Source organism: Haliaeetus albicilla, chromosome 1 (assembly GCF_947461875.1).
Source record: "Haliaeetus albicilla chromosome 1, bHalAlb1.1, whole genome shotgun sequence".
In the NCBI taxonomy this organism is placed as follows: Eukaryota; Metazoa; Chordata; class Aves; order Accipitriformes; family Accipitridae; genus Haliaeetus; species Haliaeetus albicilla.
In genome coordinates, this window is record NC_091483.1 from 16147804 (window position 1) to 16174390 (window position 26587).

Genomic DNA, 26587 nt, shown 5'->3' on the forward strand with positions numbered 1-26587 from the left:
CTTCAACAGCCTCTCTTTCTAAAATCTACTTAATTTTTTTAAAAGGTGAAATAACTAGTAATTAGATTACTAGACATTAGTAGAGGTGTTATATATTCCTACCCATAAGCAAGTAGACAAAGCATACATTTTCCTTGCAATGTTCTTTACTTCAAAACACATTAAAGAAACTCCATGCTATGACTCTGAGATCACCTTGTGTTACACACTTGAGTTCTCAGTACTTTAGAAGGTGCATTGGACCTTCAGATTCATTCCTACTGTTATTGTAGGATGTTGGAGCATTCCTAACTCTCCTGTTTTGAACAGCTATCACATTAGATGACCTAAACTCAGTATATCTATATTAATGTATATACTATATTGAGTAATTTGGAAAGGTTCAGTTTTCTTCATGCCACTGTCATCTTCGTTGCATTATTGGTCACTGGAACAGGCTCCCCCGGGAAGAGGTCACAGCATCAAGCCTGTCAAGAGTTCATGGAGCATCTGGCCAATGCTCTTAGTCATATGGTTAATTTTAGGTAGTCCTGCAAGGAGCAAGGATGTGGACTCTATGATCCTTTTGGGTCCCCTCTAACTTGAGATATTCTATGATTCTATGATCTACTTGACAGTTACAAAGAAGGCTAAATCCATGCAGACAGTCATTAAGCAGAGGGAGAAAAAACCTATACAGAAAAGGGTGCAACACATTAACATAAGCAATGATGAGAAAACACTACTGGTAATGTCTTTAAAACTTGTCTGTTCAAGAAGAATGCTCTTTAAAAAGAGCAACTTTTAGGTAAAAGACTCAACAGTAACACTATAGAACAAACTATTTCAATACATAATCATTAGGGGAAAAAAATCACACCCCCCAAAGAACTGTATTATATCAAATCAATTATTGATTCTTGGTCACAAATACATTCTTTTAAAGTGCCCAGGTTTTTTTCCTCTCAGATAGTACAAGGGCACTCAAACTCCAAGCAAAAGTAATGCAAAATTACAGACTACAATATACTGTAACACAAGATTATCTTTATTTCAAAATCGTACAAAGTATAAACATAAAGATATAATTACACTGAAGTAAACCCTGCTCTTTAAGTATTTAAGTACATTTAAGTACTTAAGCAACGATACTGCCATCAAAAAAATGCCTTTATTATTTCTCAGTAGGAAATTTTATCTTATTGAACGATACATCATGAAATCTATTGTTGTACATCTAGGAAATTTACCAATAGAGCTCTCTTCCACTGGGGTGTACACTTTGATTTGTCTCATGTGAGTGTCTCTTCCATTTTGGTGATTAGCTAGAACAGCAATCTGAATCATAAACGTGCGAATAGGCTTCTTATGAGTATCTGTTAAAGGAACATGAATCCAGCCGCTTGGTTCCACTAATTCAAGTTGCTGCCAAAAACAAGACAAAAAAAGCAAAACATTCAGAAACAGTTAACATACTTAATATAAATGATCACATAAACCTGTTTAATAGAGCAGAGTCTTGCAAATCAGATTTTAGTTACTTTTTCAAATGAATCTGAAATAGTACAGTTGCTCATAGCTAATTTACTGCTCATGTAATTGGATACAAATTAATTTGGTTGACTACAGTTGTGTTTGCTTTTGCTTTTCAGAACCTACCCTTCATTTTGTGCCTTAACCTTCAAATAAAGATCAACATTAAAAAAATATAGACTTGAGTAGAAATCAAAGAAAGTCAAAGCAGTACTATTTGGATCTTGTTACTGAAGCACACTGCTTCAGAAAATATGACAGAAAATATACATCTTAAAGTGAAATTGTTTTATCTAGGTACTCTGAACTAAAATATGCCAGAATGACTTATATAGGAAACTAAATCCACACAAAGTCTGGTTTTCAGAAATTCCTTAGATTATTAGGGGGCCTGGGGAAGAGGAAAAGGAAGGTGACAGAGGAAAAAAATACAGGATAACTCACAGACTTCATCTCACCTATGTGGACAAATGCCTGGCCAATTATTAATTGCTGCACAGCCATTTAATCACATTCTAAGGTCCATTTGGACTTGGCTTTTATACAACAAGCCAAGTGTAATATGATTTTTTTTTTCCTTTTTTAATTTTAATCCTACAGAAACCAATGTCAAAGCAAGCAAAGAATTGCATTTCATTAACTCTAAACCACATCACTGACACATCAGCATGCTGAAATCAAGCTAGATGCTATGCAGAAGTGTGGTAACAGCTTTTGTTTAAAGCTAGTTGCCCAACTTCAGAGCACAGCTCAACACACATATGGAAGAGCGCGGAAGTCAGGGTGGGGGGGTGGGGAACAAAACCCAAAACAGTTGTCCACAAGCAAGTGAATTTCACACAACTAAGCAAATAAGAAAGCTGTTCTTAGCAGCTGAGTTCCTCTAAGGAAGATCTATGCTTTGAGCAGCTTAAAACTCCCATCTTTCTCCTGAAAATACTGCATGACAAGCATCCTGTCAAATGCCTTGCCTTTGCTGAAGCTTTCAAAAGACCCATCTGAGATCTGCTGTTTTAGAGGCAGCAAAACACCCTGAGGGAATGACCCAAGAAACAAGTTAAAAAAAGGTCGATAACTATAAGTTTAGAGAGACAAAAAAACCTCTCACACCTCCACCTTAAAGAAAGAAAAAAAACCCCACAACCCAAAACTCTCCACTGCTGCAGGCTCTCCAACAGATAATTTCCAAAGCATTAAATTCCTTAAACCTTAGCAGCAAATCTTTTCACTTTGGGAGCTAGACACTTCCAAACACACATTCACTTATTTCTTGTAACCCTGTCCCTTTCAAAAAACTTACAAAATCTTTTTTTGCCTAGGAAACTTCAGGTAACAGCTGGCTTTACAAAGTGAAAAAAAATATGTACTGTTGAAGTGGCTTTACAAAGGGGAAGTTTATCATGCTGAGGTATTAGTCAACGGTTTGAGCAAGTATACTTTCCATCTCCACAGTGAACAGAAAGGATGAGGATCCCAGTAATCTTTTATTCAACTAGTACGAAGGTAAAGTGGCTATGATTTAGAAGAGAATTAAAAGGCTATTGCTAATTAAACTTGCATATACAAAAAATATACCACTTTCTATAGATTGACATCAGTGGTTTCAGACAGTTCCAACATAGTTCAGGTTTGCATGCTTTATTGGGAAAGAAATGGCAAAGACTGAAATGATGACTCCACCTCCAGAACCAAGAGAGCTACCAAGGGATTGGCAAAATTGGACTATTTGTACAAAAGGAAGTTGTATGCTTATTAAATTCACAGAGAAAAAATCACATCATTAAGAGCCTTATTAGGGTCATAAAGGTAAGCATTGGAAAGTTAAGAGTTGCAAAGGTAATTTTACTAATGTAATAAGATACTTGTATCTTATTACATAAATAAACTTTTGATTACATATTTATCAATGCTTTGTTTCATCCCTGATCAATGGCACATCGTCATATGCTTTATTTATAGCATGTTATTTTTCAGTCCTGCTACAAAGGCAACCAATTTCTTCACAAGCCTTTCTATAGAAATGGGACAAGTAATTTCTACATCTGTAAAACAGGCAATCAAGGCATTAGGTTAATTAGATTAAAATATTCCCTAGTTCCAGATGTCAGATTTCACATACTTTGAACCCAATTTTTATTGTCCTTATTAACATACAGTATTTTACATAAGGTTTAGCTCCTACCAAGTTCACTTGCAATTTTAAGGGTCTGCACTTCTGCAAGTTGATAAGAGCTCTCAAACCAGCCACTAGAACACACAGTGTGAGCAGCCACCTACAAACAATTATTTGAGTGCAACATGTAAAACCACCACAACTAAGCACAGATTGCACGCAATTCATCAAGCAACATTCAATTGTCTTAGCCACAAAGCCTTTTTTTATTCCTGAAATCTCTGCTTCACTTACTCCACATGTTCCAACTTCTGTAACAGAGGAATACACATCCTTTATTGTACAAAACCTGGACTCATCCTCAGAATAGACCTCTTTCCAATCAAATAACTGCTTCTTGGACAAAGCATGCAACACTTGTGATGAAGTTGGAGACTGTACTACAATGTATCAAGTGCAAGAGGTCTGAGTTAGACTTAAATGTTTAAAAAAACTTGATATTTTCCTTCTAAATAACATTACTGTACTGTGAGCTTTTTTGAGTAACTTTAAATTGATGCCTACATAGCTCAGTAAAATGATTAAAACCTTGAGACCCACTCAACTACTGAAGTCTAAATACAACAAAACCTAACAATTATTATCTGAACATCCACTAGAAAAGGAAGTAATATTTTGCCAGTATGACACACATTTTCTGTGACCAAAGGAATGGTACAAACCAGACACACACACATACTCCTAAATTATTCTCCTCCACATCTGTCATGCTCTTTCAGATGAGTGAGACAGTTTCTTTTTCCAGAGGGCCCAGGTCCTTCACCAGGGAGAAGGAATAGGACATGGGAATAGGCAGTGGTGGTATAAGACAAAGTACTGCCCACTTTTAGTTCAATGTCAGCACCCAGATCCAGCCGTTACAATTCCTAGCAGAAGTGGGATGAAATATGCAGCTCTACTCTGCCTGGAGCATTCCCAGTGTGAACAGAATCTAAAGGAAACTTACTGTGAAGTTTTAAGAAATTCCTATTAAGCCCATGCAAATGGCAATCTTTCAAAGCCTTGTAAACCGGTCTGGAAATTTGGGTGGATTTTTACAGGGAGGCAAAAGGCACATCCTCAACACAAAGGCTGAACTATTGCCAAATTTCAAATCCTTGCTTCAGAGCTTGGGGGCACTGGAGCATCAAAGAAGGACACCAGAATATTCTCACACAAGCAAAATAGCATACTTTTCACTAGCCTTATTCTTGGAACAGAACTGCTTTGGCTGGAACTTTCAAAAAAAAAAAAAATCAACCCAAAGCAGACATCTGGCATGGAAAAATCTGTCTGAACTGAACTTTGGCAAAAGTTATAAAAGTAACTAAGAGTTAAGCCTTAAAATGGAAAGGGTCATGCAACCTTAAGTACAGGTAGCACTAGCAGCTCTACCTATAGCAAATACTATACTTTAAATCCATTCTGCTTTGCATGACTTTGCTGTCAACCCTGTTCTTCAAAAGCACTAGTCACTCTGTATACATATATATATACACACACACACGTTTCACCCCAACTCTACAGCGCAAGTCCAGTATGAGAAAACACCAGATTAAGATTCCTCCTGCATTTTTTTCCTCCTATGTAGGCCATTAAGAATCAGTCACAATTAACTGGATTTCCAGGACAGTTTTGAAAATCAGCTATATTATTAGTTACCTGAGTGAGCAGAAAGAAACTTCCAACTTTTAACTGATATGTTTTACCAGAAAAGGTTAAAAAAGGGAAACAAAGAAAAGAATCAATGCAAGTTCAATATTTGTAGCTCGGGACAGTTCCTGTGGCTCTAGACTAATCTTGCATACAATATACTAAAAGCCTAGGGTTTGTTTGGGGGTTTTGTGTGGGGTTGGTTTGTTGTTTGGGCTTTTTTTTAATTTACTTCTAATACTATAAATTTCATGACAATTAGCAAACAAGAAGAGCATAAGAGTCAAAATAAAAGAACAAAGGGATAAAAATTGAAATGGAAAAGTCACTCACTTGTTCTTTGCTGCTGTTATATACTCTTATCTCTCTCTTCTGCTTTCTCTCTGCTGCTTTCTGATTTTTCCTGTCTTCTGCATGCTACAGCTTTACCTTTAAACATATACTCCCACTCCAGTAATCCATGTTATTTTGAAAGCCAAAGCAGAAATAATGTTCTCTATGGAAATCTCCTCCCCAGCCCATTTAATAGCCCTGTTTCTTCACTTTATTGTACAGTCCAGAGGTTCTACACAATTCCATACGCATTTAGCAAGGCTACTATTACACTAATGGGTGTTCTACCATAGAAGATGCAAACCACACAACAAAATAAAAATAAAATTTAAAAAAAAAAAAAAAAAAAAATCAAGGCCAAAGCAACTTGAGGCTACACTTCAGAAAGATGACTGAACATAAGACCAGAGCTTAAGAGGAAGCTTGTCTACACTGGTATTGTTTGCCTCCTTATAGGATGGGAAATTATTTATCCAAAGACAGCTTTTCTAGTGTACTTAATCCTACTTAAATTGAATATTGACCTCTTTTCTGCTTTACTCAGTGATAGTCTGCTTAAATTCTGTGGTGTCTTCAAAGTAGCATATAACTCAAACTGCCACTTCTACTAGGCTTGGGCAAACCCAACCCAAGTTGTTTGCTATATTTACAGTAAGCTAACACCCTTGAAGCAATACATGATTTTTGTTGCCCTATAAAGATATCTCTTGTGAAGATACAGAAATCAAAAAAACCATTGTAAGTAGTTACATTTTCAGGGTCATTACAAACACATCCCAGAATGTATGCGAGACAGGGCTCCCAGATTTCAGGGGAATAAGTTTTTCTGTGCATATATAGGAAGAAAAAGCAGTCTGTTTTCTTCCCCTTGAGAAAACAATCCTCTTCTGCACACATGTACTGACAAAAAGCTGAGAATTACTGCTGCCATCGTAGCTTCAGCATGATACAACATGATTCTGAGATGTTGGTACCTCATCACATTTCCATTTAATCATCTGTACTACCACATCCAAATGGCAACATGTATTTCTAGTGGCTGTCTCTAAAACAGGTTGTGAAACCAAACAGCATTTGATTTTTTACTCCTTCTACTTTTCTCATAAAACCGTTAAAGCTGCTTCTTTTTATTTTAGTGACTTAGCCACCTTTGAAATTAAAAGTAGTCACTAGACTCTTCTTCACAAATATAATTTTGCCTTTTTATGTGCTTAACTAGTTCTTACCATAGTTATATAAAAACCCCTAAGTTTTTCAAAGCAGGTGTTCTCAATAAATAATGTATTCTTCCAAGCAGAAGACGATCATACAACTAAGTTCCAGAGGAAATAAATGCTATTTTCAGAAATTAAGTATTTATCAATACACAGACTTTCTCCAAGTGATTAAATATGGGAAAGACTTTCCCTTTTTAGCCATTGTTTTTTTACAGCTATCCAAATATGTTTTCACAACAACTGGCAAGGATAAAGAAGGCTGGCTAAATTTCCAAAATTCTCTTTCCATAACTGCCATGTCCTACCATATAGCTACCAGGATTCAGAATCAGTAGACCTCTGCATAATTCCAAGTATTGGAACTGTCAACACATGAAGTAGCAGAGCTTGGGCTTCAGCCATCACTTCACTTAGGAAGGAAGAGAACCAGTTAATAGCAGTGATGCACCAGTTCCAGCAGAAAAATGAAGCATGTCCAAAAGAAACTTCGCAAGTTCCAAGTGAGTCAAAGGAGGGACACCACATTAGCAGCTTAACAAGAAACACAGGAACATGCTCAAAGGACCCACTGTGAAAGGCACACTTCTTTGCTCTAACGAGGCAACGGCCACCTAAGGAGGTAGCTCTGTGGTCTTAATCAGTCACCTCCTTAAACGGTCAAGAAATCTAACTTCAGTCCATTAGGCAAGAGAAGTTTTCCATTCTTCCAAATAGCAGTTCCTGAAGGGTCTAGAGGACCACAGTCCCTCCCTCAGGAAGATTCAACTATAGATTTGGGCAGATAGGAGACTAGTTGAGAATAAGCTGTATTAGGCAGTGAAACCTGCAAATACAAAAAAGTCCTACCATATGTAAGCTTTTTGTTCAAATGAGCTGAAAAAAAAATAACTTTTGGGAAGACTGGGAAGGTTGAAAAAGAGAAACATCAAAAAGATCCTTGCAAAAAGTTTTATAGAACATCCTTCTTCAGACTATTCTGCTCCAGATTAAAGCAGTAAAAATTAACCAATGCCCAGGTGTTAGAAAGTTGTATCCAATTAAAATAAAGACAACTAAACACACAAGCCAAGCTAGAAAGAGTAAGTAAAGTTTACTGATACAGATTACCAAAATAAATATTTGTCACAGAATATGTATCTGAGCCTAAAGTAGCATAGAAGTCAACTAGACCACAGAGACTCTGAAAATATACTAGAGAAGTGCTCAATCAGCGCAACGTAGGAGAGAAACACTATGAAAAATGACAAAATATTAGACCTACTTTTCACGAACGCACTAAATTTGATTTCATTTTGCACAGATCAGTTTTCGACATCTTGCCAAGTTTCTCTCAGAATCATTTGTACCCATATAAATAATCAAATGCATCAAGTGTGCCAATTCAGTTTATGCAGTTAAGCTGTTTGTAAGTGACAGTGTATATACATCCAGAATCACCCACAGCTTGTCTTCATTTCACTCATTTCTGAACTGTTGAATAAAGAGGTAAGAAGTCTTGCAAAAATTAAATATTCTTTAAAAAAATGCTCTGTAAAGCAACACTTCTGCTTTATTATGTCAAGCAAAAGCAGCTCACCATCATCTTGAGGATCTTTCACTGTGAACTCCTGGTAAAAGGCAGACATCTAAAAAACTGGAGTTATAGCCTATGATGGGGAAGGAATCAGCTGAGACAATGTTATCCCTCTACAACAATCTTATCCTTTAAAATATGATTGGCCAAGTTTTAAATACGCTTAAGTTGTGAAAGAGCAATGGACTGAGGTACAAAAAGGACTCAAACCACAGAAGATTTTTTTCTTCCCTCCCCCTCCCCCAAACAATACTTGGTAAATAGCATAAAATCATTAAATTGGAGACTAGTGTAATGCTTGGAACTAAAAATGTAATGCTTCTACACAGGTGTCACTGAAAACTTGCAATTAATTTTTAAATAAGACATGCAACTGGATGGATGAAGATCTGCAGACAGATCACTGATAGAATGCAAAAGCTTATTGACAAACCTGTCTGAAGTCTCATCCTAAATTTATTCAAAACATGCCCCCTCTCCCTCCAGCTCATTGCCATCATTACCAACCTGAGCATTAGTACGAGTTTGTCATGGCTATCCAACAGGAACTCCGATACAGAATTGCCAGTGGGCACCCCCTTTGGGCATCACCTCAGGGACACAAAAATATGTTTGAAGAACAGGAATTCCTCAAAACAGCATCATGTAGAAGTGCTACACTGCCTAGTGGTCCCCTACATAAAAACAATCTTGATCCATTCTCATTTCTTTATGATTTAACGCCTAAATTCCTACGTTTTTTTAGAACAGTGCAGGTTCAATCATGGCAGCTAAACTACACCACCTCCAAGAATCACAGTTACAGTAAGTAAATAGCTACTCTACAAAAATGCATCGATAGGTTCCCAGTGCAGGTAACCAGCAAGCCATATCCACCTTGCATGGTGGGCCAAGGATTAGCATCTATGATGCTCAAATAGAGATTCTTACACCGCCTTCCCAAATTTCATGTTTTGATTACATAAGCAGCACAACACATGTTGGACAATGTCAGTGGGTTATATCACGTCACGACCTTGTAGGTTGCAAACAGGCATGTTTCTGAAGTAAGCAGATGATGTCAATTGAGCCATGATGTAACCTAAACTTCATTTAGCAGAAGTGATTGACCAGCCAACTTGTGAAATGGTTTCACTGACTGGTCCATTCAGATATTCTTTAGAATGAGGTGTCCTGATCAGAATTTCCCCATACAGTAAAAAAGTGAGAAACCATTGATTTGCTTCTGCCGATAAAACAATGCAGTCTCTTCCCAGATGTACTTCATTGGTTCAAACAGAGTTTCAATACTGCAACAGGAATAAACTAGGAAGAATACGGCATTGAAATTTAATCCATGAAGTGTTAAACAAGGAAAGTCAGGGTTTGCGTTATTATAGCCCTCATAGTTTGTCTTTGAAACGTTCTGAAATCAGATGAGGAGCACAAAAAGAGGACAACAGTTAAGTCTTAGACATGAGGGGAGTCTCTGGTGAGTAAGCACACACATAAGACTATTGTCAAATGGAAGAAAACGGTGTACAATTGCTGACAGGAATGCTATGGAACACCAAGAATGTTATGGCGCAGACTCACAGAAAAACATGTGTTTCAGAAGTATCAAGTGATAAAGGATCATAAGTACTGATGCCTGCAAAAGGGTCAAGGCCGTGCTGAACTGCCCACATGAAAAACTCCTGACAGATGAAGTCACTTTGGTGGAAGTCCCACAGGTTGATACACAGATGGTCGGGACATGCCTGGAGGGGCCCCTGTCCGTGGTACTTAAGCAACCACTACCCTGCCCATCACTCTCACACTACTGCATCTGCTCACAGTACTTGCCAGTAACACTTATATGATCAGGGACATGCAGCCTGAGAGACAAATAAATAGCCTTCCAAATGCTCACCTACTGTGGATTTGTCAGCCAAAACTGTCTTAATTGTAATTTCAGAAAATGTTGTCTGCTTAACTCTGGGTGGCAGAAAAAGAGCAACCAAAAGAAAAGAAAAAATAGACAACAGTCTTAGAACAGTTCATCCTCTAGAATGTGGCTGAAAACAACTCTTCATTCTAGAAAATGGATCTGCAGAAACCATCAGGAATTTGTCACAGATTGTTTGCTAGGAAAGTCTCTCTGGAAAGAAAGGAACACTTCTTTCACATTTGTTGTGCCATATACACTTTTTTTTTTAGTATGTTCTGTGAGGGACAATGCATAGGCAGCTCAAAATTCATTGCAAAAATATATGTCTCAAGATGTATACAGTGTTTCAGAGAAGGCCAAAAACATTAAATAGGCTTGGACAGTTTGATCTCAAGTCCCACATCTTTAAAATCCTATTTTTTTATTGAGTGAGGTCACTTGAACTTTTACATAATAGAGTTTATGCTTGACGCATCCATAAACTAAATCTTATTAGAGAAGGACTGCCTGTGTATGTTTTAGGTGGCATCCATCCTATCCACTGAAACTTTAGAAAAATAGAAAAACCTTCTCCTTGTCCCTTTGGAGAGCAGTGTGATCAAATCAGCAAATACAAAATGACAATGCAGTCTAGCATGGCGTTTCATATGTGCATGTATGGAAACAAGGCCTAAAATTCCAAAGCAAACCTTCAAGCCACAGCAGGAAGTCATCTAAGTTTAGTTTGGTTTCAGCTAAAACAGATTCCATCTTTACAGGAACCTGTTGCTCCAGAAGAAATACTGTCTCCAACTGAAATCAGCCGTAACAGCTGTGAAATTTTGGATCTCTGATTTAATGAAAAATGGTTTTCATAATTCATTTAAGAATCAGTCAAGAGTGGAGGAAGGGAAGGCAAACATATCCTAAGCTCATTAGCGTTCTCCTGCTGGGACCTACGTCTCATTAACCAGCTGTCACAATAGACAGGAATGCCATAGCTTTGCAGGTGCACTGCTATTAAACTTTGAGAAGACTTCTGGTATCAGGGGAAATCCTCTAGACCTACAGGGACTTGGCTCCAACATGAATCTCAGTTACTTCCCTTGAGCTTGGCAGATAGTATGCTGAAGCTGAAAAAGCAACAACAAAAAAAATTCTTGAGCTTATGCTCTAGAGTGGTGGCCTGGCTGACAGTGTCAAAAATAGGTAATGCAGCCCAAAACAAACTTTCTGCTTCAGTTTGCCTACTTCTGACACACTGGAACAGACTGCATCTGGTCAGTCTGGTCCTAAAAATGAATGGTAGAAAAGCTATGGTTTGCTGCAAGTCTTTACACTTGCCAGAATTCCAGTATTCTGAAAGAGGGATGGGATCTTTTGTTTGTTTGTTTATTATTATTATTGTTTTGGGGCTGTGTGGCAGGGTTTTTGGTAGCAGGGGAGGGGCTGTAGGGGTAGCTCCTGTGAGAAGCTGCTAGAATCTTCCCCGGCTCCAAGTCGGACCCACCTCTGGCCAAAGCCGACCCCATCAGTGACGGTGGTAGCGCCTCTGGGAGAACAGATTTAAGAAGGGGAACCTGTAGTGAGTAGGGGGATTGGAATGTGAGAGGAACCCCTCTGCAGACACCAAGGTCAGTGAAGGAGGGGGAGGAGGTGTGCCAGAGGAGGTGATGCCCCTGCAGCCCATGGACGTGAACAGTGGAGCAGATGCCCACTTGCAGCCCATGGAGGACCCCACGCCAGAGCAGGTGGATGCAGGTGGCCAAAGATGGCCATGACTCAATGGGAAAGCCCACACTGGAGCAGTTTGTAAAGGACCGCAGCCCATGGGAAGAACCCACATTGGAGAAGTTCGTGGAGAACTGTCTCCTGTGGGAGGGACCCCACACTGGAGCAGGGGAAGAGTGAGGAGTCCTCCCCCCGAGGAGGAAGGAGCGGCAGAGACAACGTGTGATGAACTGACTGCAACCCCCATTCCCTGTCCCCCTGCGCTGCTGTGGAGGGAGGAGGTAGAAAGAACTGGGATTGGAGTTGAGCCAGGAAGAAGGGAGGGGTGGGGGGAAGGTGTTCTAAGGTTTGGTTTTCTTCTCATTATCCTTGTTTTGATTTGATTTGTAGTAGATTAAATTGATTTTGTTTCTTCTCCAAGTTGAGCCTATCTTTTGCCCGTGACCATAAGTGGTGAGTGATCCCTCCCTGTCCTTGTCTTGACCCACAAGTGTTTCTTCATATTTTCTCCTCCTCATCCCACCGGGGCCAGGGGGGACGAGTGAGTGAGCAGCTTCATGGTGCTTTGTTACCAACTGGGCTTAAACCACAACAATTATTTTTTTAAAAAACAGGGTACTATCCAACTGAAATTATTAGTAGCTCACAGTATTAAAGATACAAACAGGAGAAAGGAAACAGTACACTTAAAAACCCACAAAAAACTACTAGAAAATACATAGCCAATACTGCACATTTAGAAAGTGCAAATTTCATTTAGTGAAATCAAACATTTTGCACCTTTTGGGAAGCAATTCAAATCATAAAACCTTATCTCACTGCAGTGTTTTTTCATTTTACAGACAAGTAACTAAGGAGGACGCCCCATATACACAAGGTAACAGGTAAAGTATCCTACTAAATAGGAGTCTAGCAGATGATTACCAACCGATGCAAGTAATTTGGGGTATGCTGTGTGACAATACAGAATAGAACCAGAAGATTCTCCAACAATAATATGTTTAAAGGATTAACTGTTGTAAAAATGGAGCAAATGATGGCATAAACATGGCAAATGTGATCCATAGGACTTTCTTTAAAAACCTTTCCAGTTACTTTTACCTGATCAGCAGACAGGAAAAAACAGGGAGTCTGCTTTAAAAAAACAAAGTGTCAAACACAACAAAACAAAGACAACCCTACAATTTCTGAAGTTCATTCCAACAAATTAAAACTTTCTAGTCACAACACAAAATACAAAATAGTGACAGAACTATCAAAAAAGCCATCTGGTTAAGTATGTGGACTAAGGTTTTCATAACAAAGGCAACAGGGCACAAAGTTGGTAAAAACTGCTTAAGATTACACATTACTAGCCTTTTTATTTAAATTCTTATCTTAGTAATGAATTTGAGATCCCCACCCCCCCAAAGCACTGAAAAGCCTTAAGATTTTCCAATTCCTGTACAAAGATCTAAAAACCTTAGCCCCTCTCCAAAGCAACATCGATCCAAAATAAGGACATATCTCCTAAAATTTCCAGGTGAGTCAGGCTGCTCTTAGGGAAGATAGTAGCACTTCAACCATCTAGTGAAGAGAGGTAGGGAAAACCAGGAAGTAGGATAGCAGAAAGTAAAAGAGCAGACAGCTATACAAAGAGAACAGAAAACAGACCGAACAAGAACAGTAGAACATGCTACAGAGCAAAGAAGTCTGAAAATATATTAAAAAAACCCCTCTGAAGTTCAGGAGAATTTACATTACAAATGGGACTGCTGACCAAAGAATGGAACAAGCTGTTAATATTGGCGGCTGCCTTTTATGAAAGGTAACAGAACACCACAGAATCCTACAAGAAAGGAGAGAATAAGCAGAATTTCCTGTAAGCAATGAAACAAGTGCTTTAAAAGAAAATCCTACAATAGTTACTTGTTAAGCAATGGCCTTATACAAGATGACCTTAAGGCAAATAGAATTAAGACATCAGAAATCAGGAGATAGAAGAGCATAATGGAAGAGGGTAGCATCAATTTTTCTAAACCAGAACTGCTGGGTACAAGCAGAAACAATATAAATGGACTGTATGGATGCACTGCACAAATTTATTGCAATTGGAAGCTAAATGACTGAAAACACTACTGGGAAATAACTAACCTTAGAAGAGGTGCAAAGGTTTGCAAAATGGATGAAAACTGTACTTCTGATGTCTGCAGTTCCCATTTGTTCTAACATATATAATGGAATGATATTATGTTTGTGTGAAAGTGCAAAAAAAAAAAATCAGCTCATAATTTACTTTCAAAATTGTTTAGCCATATCCAGGAAATATGTCTAGACATAGCTACAGTTAAATTATACAAAGAAAGTATCTGAAAAAAATCAGATTATGCAATTAATATTAAAGATTTAAGTGTCTGAAAACTAGCCACACTGAGTTAATCCTATGTCAAATCATCCTGAATAACAGCAGAGATAGCCTAGTCATTACACTTCATAACTTGCACTGTGCATCCCAGAGAATGCTGGAATGCTTCAGAAAATCAACATGGGAAATGAAAAAATATGAGAAAATGGGAATATCACGATTTTTAAATTTTTTTTTAAAGTCAATAGTAGTAGTAGCAGCAGCCAGCTGCTAGCTTTCAAGCACCCATTATAGGTGAGGGGAAGAAGGTACATCTAGAACAAAAGAAAAACATTCCCCTCACAGAAAAGGGCTCTTATTACACATTGAAGAGAACTAGATTTCTGATCTACCAGAAGACAGGCCCAGAAAACTGCATGGCTCTAATATTTTATCTGTTACACAAAAACATAGTTCCTGAGTGACTTTAATTGTTAGAAAAAGACTGCAATAAATTATACCCAAGTGCTACCAAATTAAAAAATCCTACTTATTCTTTACCAGCAAGAGGACAAGTTGTTGCTTTGTAAAGACACAAAAACCACAAGGGTTAAGCGAAAGCATTTCTCCTGGTTCCACAGGAAGGATTTGTTTCTGAGGAAGTAGAGAATAGAAGAGGGTTGCCTCTCCTAAAACCAAGGAATTTAAAGACCTTAAACCTATGTAAATAATCCCCAAATCCTACAGAAGTACACTACAAACAAGTAAAACATTTTTGCATCTGGATAAGGAGTCTGTGGATGCAGATGCTCAGTAAAGGCAAGTGGGGCAAAACCTGATAAACTGTAACATTACTCAAGTTCATTATAGCTTGCCAGATTTCAATAAGCAAATGCAGAGTAACATTTCACAGGATACAGAGCAGATGTAATGCTCAACTCAAGGAATATTTACTCATTGGAAACAAATGCAAGAGACTGTTGTGAAAACTATTTGTGTAAATTTAAAATGCAATGTCTCATCTGAGAAAGATCCCAAACTCATAAACATGTCTCACTGGAGATATATTTTTGTACAAATGAACTTTAAAAGAGAAGAAATAAGAGTATATCTGTCAGAGGTTCAGCTGGGTAGTTTTATATGAGCCAGAATACACTTTCATAAATTTGAAAAGCTGGAATCAGGACTGTTGCCCAATGGAAGCATTTAATTTTACATCTACACACAATTTCTTTTTCTTTAACGTACTGGAACAGATGCAGTAGAATTTTTACCTTTTGCTTGTGCCTTCTTACAAAGCCATATTTAAGTGTGTCCAGAAAAATGCAAGGCTATACTTCACTGTTTAAAGTGGAGGTCAGACTCCGGACTCTGCTTCTCTCAAGCTACATGAATTCTATTTCTTGACTTCCTTCTAGGAGTCAAAGATTCTTCAAGTCACCATTCACTCAAAGAATGTACAGTTCAAAAAGGTATTCAGCTGGAGCTATACAGTGTTGGGCTAATGACTACCTTACTGCAACAGCAGTCTGGAATAGTCTTAATGCTACATTCAACAGATGTAAGAATATCAGCTCTTCAGCATAAACTGTATGAAAATCAAAATAAAATTACACGTACATTCCTGAGGAATGAGGGAGCAGTGGAAAAAACAAAACACAGGAATGACGTAATTGAAAACTTGCTTACCAATAGGCCTACTAAGTCCTAAGTCTAGAGCTACTGTTGAATATCATCTTACCGCTTAGAGATGTGAAGTCAGTACAAGCTGATGGAATTGGATTACAAATGTATGTGACTTACTTTATATCTTTAAGTCCTGTGGGTACATATGCTCCTCTGCTTAATTTAATTCTGCTATGTGAGTAAATCTTTTATCTCCTCACGACAGACAGTATAAATAAAAAGAAGTTTAATAATTCCTCAATAGAAGTTCTTAACCCAGCAGTGCTGGATTTACCCAAAGCCAATTTATGAAAACCTCTCCATTAAACATGGCAACCATCACAGCAAACCTGTTGAAACAGAAGGAAGCCTACTTGAAAGTTTTACTAAATCATCTCTCTTGATATGGAACTGCAGCTCTTTTTACAACAACAAAAAAACAAAGTATGATTTGATTTAACCTTACTAATTATCCTCAGTAACATCATCTTGCTAAGAAGTAACAAATGAACCTCAACATAAGAGAAACAAATTAGGACTTCCTGCATTTGCTAGTAGAAGTTATCAAAAAAAATCCTTCATACACATAGTTGAATTTGACCTCTGACAGATACAGAGGAGGGGGGGAAATTAAAAAAAAAAAAAAAAAAAAAAAAAGGGAGCATAGTAAGTATTAGGGGCTAGACCTTCATGGTTCGCTCAAAGACTGACTGAGAACAGCGTTCATAAAAAGCCTCGATAAAAACTGTCTTTGTTAACATTCCTTTAACATGAGACATAAAACACACCAGAACTCATTCTGAAATAAAATAGAAGCATGAGATAAACCTAGTTTAGGAATTGGATGAAGAAGGCTAGAGAGCACAGGCCCTCAAGCCAGACACATAGGCTACATTATTGCTCTCATTTCACCCTGTCTCACGTTTTCCTGCAGAAAATGGGAAAATCCTGCGAAACATTTTTCTGATTCAGCTGCATGATCTTGGTTATCTTATGACAGATTAAGACAGAGAACAGTTCTCACAAAGAAATAAATTATCCTTCAGATCTATAGAAACATTTCCATGCACTACTCGAGATGAGGAACAGGATAAAGCCACATTTGATTCTGCCCTGCCCACCCCCCACCAAAAAAACAGCAAAGAATACGATATAGACACTGTCTAGCAGTGTTCTCATTGAAGCTCCTAGCAGACACATGATCCCCTGACCAAAATAACATTTCAGCAATCAAAAGGAGCAAGATGTAACTCTAGAAAGGACTGTCATGATAGCAGCTCTGAAGCAACTGAATCTCTTGCTCAAGAGCTCTCTATTTGTTCTAGATACCTATCACTTGCCAGGTAGCGTTTTCTTCCAAACCTCAAGGATTGCTTTAACTTGTCATGTTAACAGCATTCCTTTCCATAACTACTTTCTTAATGGCCCTGTGAATAATCTCAGTTTTCCACTAAAGTGTTAAGCTTCAGGAATAATAATAATAAAATTTAAAAAAAAAGATGATTGTAATGAAACCCTCTCATATACCTACATGAAATACATTTGTTCAGCTACTTTTCCCTGAAGAAAAAGCCTGACTTTTCATTTTTAGAGATAGAGAATAATATATTCTTACTACTGTTCATGCATGCTAAAAATACTTGTGAATTCATGGATATTTTTGGTTGGTTGTTTTGGTGCTGGTCTGACAAAGCATGGCACATCCAGTGCACTTTATGGATTTCTTGTGGGGTTTTGTTTGGGGTTTTTTTTGAAATCTTACTTAGTAGCAGCACCTGATAACTTTACCACAAGGCAATACCTACTACAAATAGTTAAATCTGATTGAATTTGTACTGATGCAAGTAGAGATACTTACAACATGGAAACCACACATAGGCCAGAAAATAATAAGTGGTGGACCAATTAGCTCCTAATTTCTTCTACATTGGGGCCACTTCCTCTCCCCACTTGTATTGGTTTTATGTGGCAAGGTTTTGGTAGCGGGGGGGGGGTTACAGGGGTGGCTCCTGTAAGAAGCTGCTGGAAGCTTCCCCTGTGTTCGAGAGAGAGCGAGCCCACACCAGCCGGCTCTAAGACAGACCCGCCGCTGGCCAAGGCCGAGCCAAGCAGTGATAGTGGTAACGCCTCTGTGATAACATTTTTAAGAAGGAAAAAAAAGTTGGGACGGGGAGAAAATAGCCACCGGAGAGAGGAGTGAGAACATGTAAGAGAAACAAGCCTGCGGACACCAAGGTCAGTGAAGAAGGAGGGGGAGGAGATGCTCCAGGCGCCGGAGCGAAGATTCCCCTGCAGCCCGTGGTGAAGACCCTGGTGAGGCAGGCTGTTCCCCTGCAGTCCAGGGAGGTCCACGGTGGGGCAGATATCCACCTGCAGCCCGTGGAGGACCCCACGCCGGAGCAGGTGGGTTCCCGAAGGAGGCTGTGACCCCGTGGGAACCCTGCGCTGGAGCAGGTTCCTGGCAGGACCTGCGGATCTGTGGAGAGAGGAGCCCACGGAGCAGGGTTTCTGGCAGGACTTGTGACCCCGTGGGGGACCCACGCTGGAGCAGTGTGCTCCTGAAGGACTGCACACCGTGGAAAGGACCCATGCTGGAGCAGTTCATGAAGAACTGCAGCCCGTGGGAATGGCCCACGTTGGAGAAAGTTCGTGGAGGACTGTCTCCCGTGGGTGGGACCCCACGCTGGAGCAGGGGAAGAGTGTGATGAGCCCTCGCCCTGAGGAGGTGAAGCGGCAGAAAATAACATGTGATGACCGTAAACCCCATCCCTGTCCCCCTTGTGCCGCTGGGGGGGCTTGGTGGAGAAATCCGGGAGTGAAGTTGTGCCCGGGAAGAAGGGAGGGGTGGAGGGAAGGTGTTCTGAGATTTCGTTTTATTTCTCATTTACCTTACTCTGGCTGATTTGTAATAAATTGAGCTAATTTTCCCTAAGCTGAGTCTGTTTCGCCAGTGATGGTAATTAGTGAATGATCTCTCCTGTCCTTATCTCGACCCGCAAGTTTTTTGTTATATTTTTCTCTCCCCTGTCCAGCTGAGGATGGGGGAGTGATAGAACGGCTTTGGTGGGCACCTGGCGTCCAGCCAGGGTCAACCCATCACACCACTCCATTGCTAAACTGTTAAAGAAGAGTGGTTAACACAGGCATGGGACTTTCCCAGCAGCTGTTGCCTACAAGTTAAGTGAAACAGAAAATAAGGTGTGGTGCACCAGTTGACCAGCACCAGCTGAGATGACAGCACAAGACTTTCTTAGTTCTTGGGTATCCCAGAAAGTTCCCATTCCTTTTCCCTTCTTTTCTTATGCTTAAATGTCAACTGCTGGCTATCCTCTTTGAAGAGCTTTAATACGGTGTTAGTAGTAGCACCCAGAGGGATCAGAATCAATCTTTGATTTTACCTTTCTGCATGTATTTAGCACTTCTCACCATCTGAAATTATCTAGTAGTCCCTCTAAGGATTACTTTCCACAATTAAGTCTGTGAAGACAATTGGGTAAATCAAAGCTGATTATTTATAATTCACTGACTTTATCCTCCCAATCCTGATCCACAGTTTATGGAAAAAAAAAAAAAAAAAAAAAGCTCAAATGCCACTGCAAGGTATTTCCAACTAGCTAGCAACCTCTCCAGAAAGAGAAAAGCAGGAGTGAATGAGCAACATCTTACTAACACCTTTGACAACAAGGAACTCGGTTTTAAATCTTTCAAGGAAGATACTGGCATTCAGTATCGGACTCTCATGGTGTTCTTTTACATATAGGATTCAAAAACAGAGTAGGTAACTTTGGATTTCTCAGGTCTAGGGAATGTCAAGGATGGGAAAGAGCAAGGTTGTAGCATGTGGTGGGAGGAGAAAAAGAAGAGGAGATAGGTAAATAGCCCTCTATTTAAAAATTTCCATGTAGTATGCAGGGCCCTTCACCACAGAAAAAAACATCATTTCCCTTTCAAATACAGTTCTGCTGATATCAGAAAGCACTTCTCTGAAGTCCCTTGTTCCAGACAGTTTCTTCAATGGTACCTACCTTCTTGCTCTGCTAAATAACTGGTAAAGGCAGGTGTCTGGACTCCTCCCAGAATACTCATCATTCCTCCCCCAACTTCCCCAGAAGCCAATAAATGATACAGTAGGAAAACAAAGAAAGCAAAGATTTTCAGCTTTCCTTTACTCAAACCTTGAAGTCTTCTGTGACCAGGAGCCTCTTCACACATCCAAGAAAAAAAGCTAACTGACAATCCACTCAGCAATTTCCCCTTGGACACACATACAGAAGCTTCCCTTCAAATCTTTACAAGCAAGGAAAACTAAGAGACATGCATTGATGTTGTTACAGCAATTAAAACTGTACGGAAATTCAGAGTGCAGGCATTCCCCTTGTCAATGATCAAAAAAATCTAATTCTGTGCCCAAACAACCTGTTGACCTAATTTCTGCAATGGATTGTAGCACATTTGTTCACAAGAAGTTATAAAAACAGTAATATAAAGTAAGTAATTTGCTGTTTAACATAGAAGACCACACCTGGGTGGAAAAGCATTATGCTTTAATCTGAAAAAGAAGTTAAGATAACCTACACCTAAGAACTAGCCTACTATCATATTGATAACAGTAAAAAGCAAAGACATACACTTCCGCAATTATTTCACTGAACGAAAGACACATGTATATAGTTCTGTGGCCCTATGACATGATCTTAAACCACAGTTGAGGAGGGCAGGAACAAAAATAAACCCACAAGTGAAGTCAGTCTGTAATATTTTTTTAGATGGAAAACCAAAAGCATAATTTCTGTATTGGCAAGCATACACTGACATCATTTGCCACTGGCAATTATACTAGTAGAAGGACTTCAGGAGTGTTTATTCAGTCAGATAAATAGATAATTATCTTGAATATCAAGGTAAACTATCACACTTTACCTAGCTTGAACCTTATAATCTGGTTTAGAATGATTTCCTTTTCTCTTAACTTTTACAAGTCTAGCAAAAGACTAGAAACCATAATCATCTGTCCCTGTCCCTGCATTAAACAGTTTGCCTGCCAGGGTCTCCAACAATATGTCCAAGTGCAGAGAGATTAAAAACAAATGAGAAAATAGATGTTGCTACACACTACAGTTTGCAAGTGAACAATATTACACGTTTTGTAAACTACAGTTAAAATGAATTCTGATCAACTGAGGGAGGTGATCTGATTGAGCACCATGAAGATATTCTAGATAAGCCTGCACACTGAAATCCAGTATAAGCTGTAATGCTGGATGCACTTGTACTGTTTTGAAATGGTCAACTAGACAAGACATTTACATTAAAAAGGTAGTGGGAGCAAGGGGAGGGGAAAAGAATGGAAGGGATTAAAATATTGAAGTAGGGAAACTAAGTATTTGAGTCTCTTCTGACATGCTATCACCTTCACCCACCTTATTCTTCACTCCCATGTTCAGTCTTCAAGCAGAACGCTTAAATGAAGGGAAGAGCATTAAGTTCTTTCTTTATATGGTTTTTATGTTGCCAAAACCAAATCTCTGCTTGCTTCTCTTACTTCTGAAGCATTTATGATTATCTGCAAGAAGTATCTAGTGAGCCTACACTGGTAAACTGTAATTAGAAATCCCTACAAACTTTGAAACACCATTGACCAGCAAATGTCCCAGTACACTCTCCAAACACAGAACCTTTATTCCAATAGGAACTTTCAGTAAAAAATGATGTGTGAACAGCAGACACTGATGTTCACACAAGCATACTGCATACAACCCAGCAGGCGATTTTTCTGTTTTTTTTGGATTATACCCTGGAGGTGCTGGCACAATGGAATTTCAATACCATAATTGCTTATTTCTCTGTGTGCCAGCCTCTGAAATAACAGGTAAAAAAAAATACACATAAAACAAACATTCTCTTTTTTAAATTACAGGAATCACAAAATAAAGTGTTTTTAATTCTCTAGTTCAAACGATGTAATTTATAACCATGACACAAATAGAGAAGAAGCACAAAAGAGGGGAAAATACAGAAATAACATAATGTTCCCAAGGTTCAGTTTACAAGGACCTCACACAAAGTTTTTTTTTTTTGCAACTCTTACTAGAAACAGTATTATTTGCTAAAAATGCAGTAGCTGCCAAAAGCTATGATCCATCTAAAGCAAACATGTTTAAGATGGAAATAGAGTGTTAATGCTGAAGAAAGACAGAATTGAGTATACAAGTTTTCTTTTAAAAGCATTGAAGCAACTGCAGTACAGTCTTAAGTTTGTTTTTCATCTTTCTGAGCAAAAGTTGATTGCATTTGCAGATAAGCACCTAAATTAGAGAGAAGTACATTAAGACAATAACAGAAGTAATCAAATTTCAAACTTTCTAATTAAACCTCTTTTTCCTGCTGAAGGTTATTGGGAATTCAACACTAGCCTTGGTTCACATGATAGAACAATGGGAAAATTTTCCGAATGGTTGAACGCTAACCCTGACAAGTGTTGAGAGCCAACTACAATACATTATATGGTAGCATAACCTGCCACCCACGTTGCTGAGAGAACAGCTTTCAAACACATGCACCGAGCTGTAAAACCACAAAATCCCTTATTACACATTGTCCCTTACTTAAGGTGAAATACACTATCCTCCCCTCCCACCCCCCTTTTACAAATCCTGGTGCTTTTTTTAAACCTTCATCTCTGAAGTTTATTTAGCAGTTAACTAGACTGTTTTTCAGACTTTTCTTTCCCAAATGCCATTTTTCCTGTTTTGTTTTCTAACCAAAATAAATTCATGTTTTTATAGTACACAGTGAAGCCTGTTATGTCTTTCACTGTTGCTTTTTTTTTTTTTAATACTACTTCCACCTGTGTGACATTATCCAACTTTTTAAAAGGAAATGTCTGATATATGACTAATTCATTTGTGAAGACTTATTTCTGGAGTGAAATACTTTCCTTTTTTTAATAAGATGATACATGACTCACCACTGGTAAAGTGAAAAATGGTCCGTCATGCTTTTGATTGGAAGACCAGATATTATGTTATTTACTGTGATTCTTTTCCATTGTTATGCAATTTGATTATACTCAAAAAGATAAACTGCCACAGTATGTGTAGTTATAGACACTGGCATTCATGTAAGTCAACCAGGGCTGTAGAATGACAAACATACTCCACCCTCATTACAACATGCTGTGGTTACTAGCCAAACATCTTTGCCTTTTCTGAAAAGAGTACGTTATAATAAAAGCACACCAGCAAAACAAGTAATACAAGGGGACCTGAGATATGGTAAAAGTAATAACAATTGTGAGAAAACATAACTCTGAATAGGGAAAGTGAACTACTTAATGATTTTAGGAATGCATAAAACCTCATGCTACAAAAAAAAGATCACTGAAAAATGCTGGTATATGAAACTTTCTTAGTTAATGATTCCCCCCTCTTACCCCCCTACCACACATATCTGCTGCTTGAATCATTGCATTCCAAGATAGTTAGAGGATATACACAGTTTCTTCAGGGGTTTTCAGTTGCAACTTTGCTGGCAATGGTAATTTTATTTGCAAGTGTTTCTATTCTACTGACAAGGTCAATTAGTCCAACGAACTATTGGTTGTTCTGTCTGATAGCTCAGTGTACTTATTCAAGCTAGCACTTTCATAACCCACAATTGAATGCAGACAGTTACCCTTGTAAACACGACTGTCCACAGGGATTTTCACTACATTTTGGACATGTAAAAGAAAAACATGCTTTTCTTCCCTCAGCCTGATAGCACATAAGTTTGATTACAACTTGAATTTCAGGGAGCAAAGGGCAGGAGGGGCTACTGTTTTAAATATATGATCTATTGTACCTAAACATACATATTTGGACCACTTCCTAGGAGCTAAAGAACACAGACATTTGATTGATCTCTCTAGGAGCTCCAAAAATTTGGTAATGCTATCAAAGAGAGTCAGATCAGCATCTCTTCTGTATCCAGGCATTAAAAAGAAAAAAGCCATAGTTTAAAAGAAACAAAAGAGATGCTATATGTAGCACTAAGGGTTAAAGGCTATATAAAATGCTTTCACAAAAGCCAGAAGCACAGGGGTGGGTGGAAATCAGCTGCAGAAGTTAGTAGAGTTAAAAAAATAAAAAAAGACTATTCCATAGCTCTAGCTAGAATCTTGTATGTCAACAGCATGGCCATGCCGCTGACAAAATATGCCAAGAGGTAAAAAGTGACAGACCCTAGTCTCACAGAACTTTTATTAACACATATGTGTACTCCCTTCACCCTTCATACAAAATCTTCTTGCGAAGAAGAGATTCTTCATTTTTACTTATTAGGAATGGTAAAGGGGCTAGTCTATTAGTATACTGCTCTTCATGATTCAAGTCTTCCCTGAACAAATCCTTCAAGAAACTACCATGGAAAACCAGCAGTCTTTCATGGCTGTATTCTACCACTTTGGGTATTATACAGATACTATCAGAAATTGAAAAGCCTACTGAAACCATCTGGGAAGTCTGTAGTACAGGAGACAATCACAGAGATAATCAATAAGGAAATACAGATTCCATAAAGCAATAAACTTGGTGAACAACATAGAAGTATACACAGTATATTAAATCTCTATTAGCTATTTAATCAACATTAAAGCACCACTGAAAAGAAACAGCTTTTCTGAAAAATGTTACCAAGAAAAGTCGAGTCAGTATAACAAATTGATGAACAAATGGGAACAATAAGTTTTTAAGGACTGGGAGTGCTTTATTTTGGCTTAACTGAAGAAGGAACTTTATACATAAGTGTATATGGTTGTGGGGGTTTTTTTCAGGTAGGTGTAAATTATACTAGTGCAAATCAGGCAATTCCAGACAGAATTAATTCATTTGAACAAGTGTCAAGTATTCACAGTCTGGTACCAATGAACATCATAATTACAAGTTTCAGTTGGTCAGGTATAAACTGGACACAACCTGCTGTGGACTTTCACTTAGGATATTGGTTCAATAGCATAGGTAATCTGCATAGACTACAAACAGATCACTTAACCTTCCTACAAGATGACTAATACTATTACCATTCTACAACAGTATTATCATACTTCGTACAAAAAAATGTTGGAGAATATGCTCATTTAAATTTGCAGTTGGTTTCCTATACTATTCCATACTTGCTATAAGGCCACAACTCTATCCCTACTTTTTAAAAAAATACTAATATAAAACATTCAAGTATTTGGCTCTGTCCCTCTCGCACACAGAGCACTATCTGCAACCTGTTCCTGTCTGCCAGAGAAAGGCCTGGATTTGTTTATCGTATTGCAATTAAAATGCACTAGTGCAGGCTTGCCTTAAAGCCTATCAGAAATCCCCCATCATATTGGAGGACAGTTTCCCTGCATTGATAACGTACTGGGTTTTTTTATCTGAAGTTTTAAGCCATCCATACCAGAAAGATTTTTACAGAAGTAAAATATATAACAAACAAGCTTTTTAAGAAATCTCTTCAAATCCTCCTACTAGAACTTCATGCACAGAAAAGAGATGAAACCATGTAACCAAGCACTCCCTACAAAACAGGTATTACACAGCATAAACGATTAGTGTCAAATTGATTAGTAAGTTATCTTGCCTTTTCTTATTGGCAGTGGAGAGAGAAGCTCTTTCACTTTTACATGAAAAATCATACACATTTTCCAATTCCTTTTCCATGGTAGAACTTGGATCAAATAATCATGAAAAAGGTTATAATTCTAGGCAAGGCTTTCACATATATGCAAAATTTTGTGCTTCTGTCAGTTCCTAGCCTCTGTATACTCGAGTTCCCTTGAGGAAAGCTCTGTACTTCATCAAGTTCCTGCCTTCCATAGAGCTGTTGCCACTTTCTTTCACATGGCTTTTCCTCTGCTTCAGAAGGTAAAGTCAGACTGACAGTATTAAAAATACAGGGCCTCTTTAATGTACCCTTGCCTAATTGAGTCCCTCTGTGGCAAGAAAAGGTTCCTTCACAGATTTGTTTTTGAATGCTGTGATACAAAACAAGAAAAACTATCTTTCTATATGCAACACATGCCACGGCATAAAAACAATGTTTAGTTTTCCTCTTTTTTCTTTAAGATCCATCAGAAGAGATGTTTATTTCTCTTAAAATACCATTTCAGAGCAAGGTAAGATAAAAACGCTTAACAATTTTATGATGTGTGGACCAAAATAATCTTCCATTCTTTAAAATTTTTCTAGATCTAACTTGGATCTCGCTATTTGTACACACATACCTCATATGCACAAAAGGCTATTTCAAAACTGCATTTCTCACGACTACATAGTAAGCTCCATTCCAATGTATTACCATTCCAGGCTGTAAAAAGCAGGAAAACTGCAATCCTGTTCATAATTTCCACAGTTCGAAGCGTATATTAGTTGATTTACATAAGCATAGGAATGATAAGCAGGTCATATAATCTACAGTGATGATGACATTGGAGGGAACAGTGATGTTGTGTTACTAAATTAGCCTTTCTTTAGTAAAGAGGGGTTCATGTGAACATCCTAATTGGTGA

The 26587-nt window shown here is 38.3% G+C and overlaps 1 protein-coding gene across 2 annotated transcripts in view; it reads right to left on the bottom strand.

The window, feature by feature from the left end:
- Positions 1–1006: 1006 nt before the first annotated feature.
- Positions 1007–26587, bottom strand: part of ANAPC10 (anaphase promoting complex subunit 10) — a 40908-nt gene continuing 15327 nt past the window's right edge. For both annotated transcript variants that reach the window (XM_069780136.1, XM_069780129.1), the window contains exon 5: positions 1007–1404. In XM_069780136.1, coding sequence (XP_069636237.1) covers positions 1174–1404 — 231 coding nt within the window. In that variant the 3' untranslated portion in view covers positions 1007–1173. The remainder of the gene's footprint in view (positions 1405–26587) is intronic.